The 7,573-nt window shown below is 38.0% G+C and overlaps 1 protein-coding gene and 1 pseudogene across 2 annotated transcripts; one reads left to right on the top strand and one right to left on the bottom strand.

The window, feature by feature from the left end:
* Positions 1-3,374: 3,374 nt before the first annotated feature.
* On the top strand, positions 3,375-7,279 carry LOC149194664 (uncharacterized; annotated as a pseudogene). Its single transcript, XR_016255102.1, has 4 exons — positions 3,375-3,522; positions 4,978-5,274; positions 5,936-6,751; positions 6,852-7,279. The product of XR_016255102.1 is annotated as an uncharacterized LOC149194664 (transcript).
* On the bottom strand, positions 3,805-4,695 carry LOC149194665 (glutathione S-transferase F10-like). The gene is made up of 4 exons (XM_089407757.1): positions 4,687-4,695; positions 4,556-4,604; positions 4,122-4,447; positions 3,805-3,921 (listed from the first exon to the last, which is right to left on the bottom strand). Exons 1-4 carry the CDS (start codon positions 4,693-4,695, stop codon positions 3,805-3,807), a joined length of 501 nt encoding a protein of 166 aa, XP_089263883.1.
* Positions 7,280-7,573: the final 294 nt, after the last annotated feature.

The raw sequence follows: 7,573 nt of genomic DNA, 5'->3' as shown, positions 1-7,573 counted from the left end.
CTTGTAAATAGGCTTTGTTAAAATACCATCTTAGACTTGTTTATATGAAATTTTTTTAATTAATGAGTTTAAATAAAAAGATAGAAAAAACATACTACATTCCAGATAAATTTTAACCTCTGATATGTGACTACTACTATAATTATTTTAGAATATTTTATGGAAGTTAAATCTTTGTCATCCACCTAATAATTTTTAAGAATTAAATTAAAATTCAAGAAACCCTATTTCAAAATACACATGTCAAAAGTGTTCATCTCTCATTTTACAAAAAATACGCAATCTAAATATTTGATATTATTTTTGGGGGTTTAGAATTGAACGATATAATCTTAGAATACATTATCATTTTTCATTTTTATTTTTATTTAAAATATATATTTTTAATATATAAATGAGCTCATTGTCTTGAAAAATCTCTATAATATTCCAATTAAACATATTATACCATTCAAACTAAAAATATCAACAAATCACTACCAAATTTTTAACAAAAAAACTTAAAAATCTATTTAAAAAAAAAAAAAAAAAACTAATCAGATCTAAGATTACACTTGAAGTACGTTAATACATTTTTATAAGGAATAACGAGAGCATATATTGGACCACTTAACATTGAATAATCGTTTGCGCAAGTTTGCAGTATAAAGACTCGAATATGGTTGAGCACTAGTGCGAAAGGCTATCGGATCTTTATCTAGGTGTACAACCATTACTGTTTAGACTTTTGTAAAGGTTGTTAATTTTTGTTGACAGGGATGGGCATAAGAGTTGTAGTGCGTTGTGAGTAAGAAACGACTACTTTCGTTGTTGGACATGTATTCACACTACCCGAGTTTCATGAGTACTATTTCAACTTGCTGGGTACTGGGATGTTTTTGTTTATAAATATTTATTTTGAAAAACTTGATCTATTAAGTTTGGATGTTTTTTTTGGGGGTATAGTTTGACTTTTCCAAAGGTAATTTTTGTGTTCAATTTTTCTCACGATTGTGATTTAATGGAAACTAAATCCACAAAAATCAATTAATCTATACCTCATAAATGTGGATAAATTAATTTTCATAATTACACGGTAAAACGTCTTTTGGAAAGAACTCCCCTATACTATCACTCTGCATAGTTTGACACCGTTGGATCAATTGTTAGACGATTCAAATGTTTTTGCTCATTCGATTTCTCCATGGACTCCTACCTGAATTATCAACCACCTTCAACTGCCTAACTGTCAACCACTAAACTGTTAGTTGATTTCTTTATTTCCACGGTCTACCTTCCTTCTGCTTGAACTGGGAGGTCATTGATCATCCTCGTCAAGCTCGGCACGCAGGTGGACCAGACAATCTCCACACTCTTCGACTACATGAAGACTGGCGATTGCATTGTCGACAGGGGGTAAGGCAGGTCACTGGGAAGGAGTTCTTGGTGCCCGATTCCTAAAGTTTGCTCGTCTCTTACCGTAATGAACAATTTCTTTTATTTGCTCGTCTCTTACTGTAATGAAAAATTTCTTTTATTTGCTCGTCTCTTACTGTAATGAAAAATTTCTTTATGCCTAAGAATTCGTCTCATTTTTATCATTTTTTACCATGACAGTGGATGACTACGACTTTTTCTTTGCCATTTCAACTTATTGTGCTCTTGAGCTTCATGGTAGTACCGCGGGAAAGGGGCAGAAACTATTGGATCCAACTCCTAAAAGGTTGATGAAGCCATTGGAAAATGTTACTGCAGAACCCAATCAGGGCATACAGACCATATAAAAACCAACGGCCATGATAGTTGGACAACAACATCTCCAGAAAATTAACTGTCAAGATTTCAGCTTTGAAGCAGAATATTCTCGAAAGCATATGCTCGGGTTTTGGGGGGTTTATGCTCTTCATTCCAGCTCTGCCATTCTCCGCCCATTGTCGCATTTAGATCACCTAACGATCCAGTCAGGTTGTGGACTCGCAACAATGGTTAAGGGACCTGGTTTGTTCTCTGACATTGGCAAGAAAAGCTGAGGTCTCTTTTAGAAGGATTTCCTCGTTGATCAAAAGTTTAGTCTAACACCTATACTCCCACCGGATTGGTCTTTACATCCACTGGTACCAAGAAAGGGGAGTTTTTTCTTGGTGATCTCATGACAGAGTTGAAGAATAAAAATGTTACAAATGATATTAAAGTGGACACAAGCTCCAATTTATTTGCAACTGTGACAATAGATGAACCCACAGCAGGATTGAAAGCTATTCTTAGCCAGATATATGTGCAACCAACGTGTTTCTTGATGATGTCTTAATTCGAAGTCCTGGTTAATGGATTAGAGTAACAGTGCAGTGATTAACTATTACCTAAATGAAAATATATAATTCCATAGATTTCATCCCTGATTGTGCATAGCTCATATATTTTTTTTTTTTTTTTTATCATACAACCATGTTTTCTTCGGATATGTTGTTTTACATAATGGACTATATATAAATGTTATTTTGGTTCAAATATGTTTTTACATAATGGACTATATACAAATGTGCTTCTGGAAAGATATAAATATAAGAAATATAGTGACTCGTTTATCTTTGTTTTTAGAGCATTTGCAACCGTCTTATTAGTCCCTGCCTCCGGCATAGCAGGGACTATAGCATTCGATCGAGCGTTGACCCGGTATTACTTCTTCGGTTGACCGTAAATTTCCGGTGTGTAAGCGATTTTAAACAAAGTTTATCGCTGGCAATTTGACTCCAAAAAATTTTTAACCAAACTTTCGATTTCACCCTCTTATTGCAAGCGTCTCTTGCCCCGATGTGATTTTAGCGACGACAAGTTATTTTATCCTAAGTTTTTTCTTGTCCGTGCCCCGATGTGATTTTAGCGACGACAAGTTATTTTATCCTAAGTTTTTTCTTGTCCGTGCTTAGACTCTTACGCTGGATGTTCTAGTTTATATGTATCCTAAGTTTTTTCTTGTCCGTGCTTAGACTCTTACGCTGGATGTTCTAGTTTATATGTAGGTTGGATGTTCTGGTTTATACGTATGTTTACACATGTTATCCATCTGTCACTATGCAGCCTCGATGCATCAACACTTGGATTTCTCGTTGGATGAAACATACCCAAGATCCTTTGTTCTGTGTGAAAACCCAGAAGCGGGGCTGTCTGTCTATCATTCTTTCTCGAGTGCAATTCTTTCATTTTCTGGCTAGCTAGATCTGATCCTTTGTTTCTGGCTAGCTAGATCTGATCCTTTGTCTGTTTATACGTATGTTTACGCATGTTATCCATCTGTCACTATGCAGCCTCGATGCATCAACACTTGTATTTCTCGTTGGATGAAACATACCCAGGATCCTTTGTTCTGTGTGAAAACCCAGAAGCGGGGCTGTCTGTCTATCATTCTTTCTCGAGTGCTCATTTTCTGGCTAGCTAGATCTGTAAGCGGTAGCTCCGGCCACAAGAGTGTACTAGTTGATTTCTGTGAGACAGAAGCAGGTACATGGGAGACAAGAGGGAAGACTGCAGCTCACGAAAAATCAGGTACATTTCAGAAGAAAAAAAAGCATAATTACTTACATGACCTAGTACTTCTTGTGCTTACATGACCTAGTACTTCTTGTGCTTGGCTGAGAACTGGATTGGAACTGACTCGATTGGATTCACTATCATTGGTCAGTTTGGAATATTGAAAGCTCATGTGCAGGGAAGATACACTGATAACTGTAAATTCCCCTGCTGCTTAAAATAAAGAAAATGTTCCCTATGGTTATCTCGTTTCTGCCTTTGCTCCTAAGAAGTCGTATGATTTTCGATTTTCCAGCGCTAAGCTGCCCAGATGACGCATTCTTGAGTACGGTATATATCCATCGGCTTGAAATATGATCCTTGAACTAATGGTTTGTGCGCCTCCGAACAAGAACGTCTGTAGCATAGGATGCCCTGCCTCAAGTGACGGAGTAGCCGCGACGATCCGTGCCGCGGGGGTTGACCTATCTAGCTTCCCTGCCCTAGAAGCTCTCTTACCGTCCCCGTAGTCTCCTTAGAAACTCGGCTCTCGACTAGGTTACGCAATGAGCTTGCTGCTCCGTCTGCCTATTGCTTTGCGACTACAGGTTCTCTTGTGGATAGCTAGGTCCTACCTGGGATCTAGGTATCACCACCGGGGCGTTACCGCTTTCCGGGCCTGCCAAATACTTACTCTCAGACAATCTCTTCTCGTACACGTCCAGAGCATTGGAGAACTTCTCCTCGTTCTTTGCAATTTCTGTCTGGTTCTGAGGAATGCCCCACAACGGAGCGAATCCCAGTTGAAATACTAGAAAGGAACTGGGAGGATTATAAGTCTGGCTTTCCACCTCCATCCACTGCTCAATCACAGCTCTCTCTGCCAAACTCTTACCTAACAGCCCAATGGTCCCCTGTGCTGCGTACTTCTCTGCAATGTACCGAACGATGGCCTTTGATTCTGCATTAACCATAAGAAAAATGGATAAGTAAAAGATGAATCTCTAACAAACTGCCATAAGTTTCTAGATGCAGTTTGAGTAATTATGTGATATGTATGGATACAAACCAAAAAGAGTCAGAGCGCCGTCCTCGAGCACAGGTACCTGCCCAAAGGGCTGCATAAACGAGAACCCAAATTATAACATAGTATATCCAGGTTATTTACTGGAAAAAACTACTTGGCGAAACCTTCTTTACCAGAGTCATCGTTTGATAGCATGAAATGACAGTTGTTAAACTTAGGTGAACAGCAGGGTATAGTCAAGATTGGCACTTGTTAAAATTTAACCATCACTTGTCAATATTCTAAATTCACTTGTCAATATTGTGAGACGTGTCCAAAAGAGATCTCAGGTGTATTTAAATAAATCATAAGAGTGGTAGTAAATAAATCTATGAGTTGCATTTATTCCTATGATATGTTGCTAATTCTATTTCAAGAAGACTGACTGACACACATATATTATGTCATTTACTGATATGATGCAGGTCACTTACTGATACAATGTAGGTGAATGAAGGTAGAAGATATTTCATTATAATATTGAAATATTTTTGTGAGAGAGGCACGGCGGTGTAGTAGAGCACTAACGCTGAGGCAGAAGCGAGTTTTCTTTTCCTGCAAAATTTGTGTACCTTCTGTATGAAATAGTCCTCCTTATCTGATTAAGGATGCATGCAATTATTCCTCCTGAGTGGTCTGGTTTTCCGTTACTGGTATTAATTGCAGCAAGATCTGGAGCACGGGAGGCAGTATCATCAATGGAGCCAAATGACGCTAATACTGTGAGTTAATCCTCTTGCACTAGAGTTCTACAACAGCTATTAACTTCGCCCTAATCAGGAAGTATAGTGTTGCACTTTTCAAGCCAAGCTCAGGAATTCGCTCACGACTGAACTTGGACTAACTGTTGTTGTGATATTATTAACTTCCATATTCGCAGTATTGCACTTACAAAGCTAAGGTCTAGAATATATTGAGAATCGAGCTTGGGTTAATATGATAATCTAGCTTGGGCTATGAAAATCAAATTTCTATATATAGTAAACTCATAGAAATTTATCCCTAAACGTTGCCTTAAGAAGAACATGGGATGTGATCGGGATTAAGTTGTAGTTATGCAAAATATTTGGGTGGGCTGGGCTCAGTTGTTGTGCAAAGTGCCTAGTAAATATGAATCTGTATGTTCATTGTTTTGTGTGAGAAGGCCTGATTTCACTTGCATTTAGTGTTTGTGATAGAAAAAAGCAATGCAATCAATATGCACCAAACAATAGAAAACTTTTGAGTCATAACCTTTATCGGGTTCTGCAATGTTCTTCTTTTCAAATATTTTTCACACTCCCAATGCCATGCTGCTGGTGTTGTGTATATTGTATGCCCTGGTCAAAAACATAATTTTCCAAATGAAAAAAACGTTTAAACTTTTGTTATATGCTGTTGCAGGCCCCTGAAGGTGCAGGCAAGTTGAAGTGGATGTATTTTGGTGTGCACAAAACAAGTCCATCTCATGAATTTGAATCAGAATGTGCTAAAATGGGGAGCTCATGCAGGCCAATAGAGGTGTTGGGCTCACAAGCGCCATGAAATTTTGGCTCTCAGGAAAAAGGATTGTCTGAGACGTTGAACGTCTTTGGAGATACTAGGCAATCAAACTTGGCCCTCTTGCACATGCTGGAAGGCATAGGAATGAACGGAGACGAGGCCGGATCAGTACCAGCTTGCAACTTCAATCATGGCCCATAGCTCCTGCTTCCTGTGCTAGAGCAACAGAGGTCATGGGGATTTCAGGAGCTGCTATCATTTCCGATCTGTGATAATGATAGCAAACGTGAAAGTCCATCCTTTGACGAGTTTCTGCACGGTGGTCATGGATCTGAATATGATTTGAATCTGACAAGCTGTAGAAGGGCAGAATCATGTACTTCGCTTGTTAAAACTGAAGCAAAAGATCAGTTCTCCAGCTTGGATGCCCCAGAGGAGGGTGTGAGTTCTTCAAGCCGGGAGCCCAACTCATCTAACACTGTGAATTCTTCAGACAATTGCAACGACAAGAGATTGGGGAATATTAAGGGTTACCAAGCCAATACAGCCACCCATGAATGAATTAGGAAGAGGAAGCGTTCCAAGGTCTGCAAGAACAGTGAAGAAGTGGAGAGCCAAAGGATGACTCACATTGCTGTTGAGCGCAATAGGAGAAAGCAAATGAACGAGCATTTAACAGTCCTGCGTTTCCTGATGCCGGTCTCTTTCATCCAAAGGGTACAAATTCTGCACCATTATATTGTCATTTCAATTCCTATAACTTTAAATGAAATTTATGGCTCAGGGATTTATTTGGGTCATATATGTCTTTGTTCAGGGAGACCAGGCCTCCATTATTGGAGGTGCAATTGACTTTGTGAAAGAACTGGAACAGCTCTTGCAGTCTCTTCAAGCTCAAGCTCAAAAGCGTAGAAAACAATGTGAACTGGAATGTGAGCTCAAAATGATTTGCAGGGTTGAACTGATACGTGTGTTTTTGTATTTAGAGAAGCATTATGATAAGTGTTTTGTTTTTTTGTGTGGTTAAGACAGCATAAAGAAAACAAGATGTAAATGAAGTTGTGATGAACCAGTGTGTTTTTTTATTCCTAATTAAGAAGTGTGCTTTTTATTCATGATTGCAATAAAAGGTTCTCCTCAGATTAATACTTATAATTTGGCTTTGTGAGATATATAACCGATTGTTTTTTTAAGTGAATCTGTCCACCATTGTTTTCCCAACGTCATTTTGTTAATTTTTAACATTTCCTTATAAATGGACGGTTTATCTTTGACATCACTCTGTTTGTGCTTCAATGTTCTGGTCAATTCTTTGTTAGAACAGACAACGGACCATTTAAATGATTTTATTTTGGATTTGATTTAGCAAGGTATATTTGCATACTTTTCATAATTGATGATTATAAAGCTTCAATTTCAAGTTAAATGCTTGTCTTTAGTATTTTGGTCACGGTTACTAATTACAGATTTCATTTGTTTTCTTAAGAATGAGATGCAAAATTTCACTAGAAAGATAGTGGAATTGATGAAGAAAGAAAA

This window comes from Pinus tabuliformis, chromosome 2_2 (genome assembly GCF_031772625.1).
Source record: "Pinus tabuliformis cultivar Carrire ecotype Pingquan chromosome 2_2, CPIR1, whole genome shotgun sequence".
NCBI classification, from domain to species: domain Eukaryota; kingdom Viridiplantae; phylum Streptophyta; class Pinopsida; order Pinales; family Pinaceae; genus Pinus; species Pinus tabuliformis.
The sequence above is the reverse complement of the archived record's forward strand: the minus strand, read 5'-3'. Positions and strand labels throughout refer to the sequence as shown.

Coding starts and splice junctions, on each gene's coding strand:
- LOC149194665 (XM_089407757.1), bottom strand. Junction 4,448..4,555: donor CGGCGCTCTGACTCTTTTTG/GTTTGTATCCAT, acceptor TGGTTAATGCAG/AATCAAAGGCCATCGTTCGG. Junction 3,922..4,121: donor TGGTGATACCTAGATCCCAG/GTAGGACCTAGC, acceptor CACTTGAGGCAG/GGCATCCTATGCTACAGACG.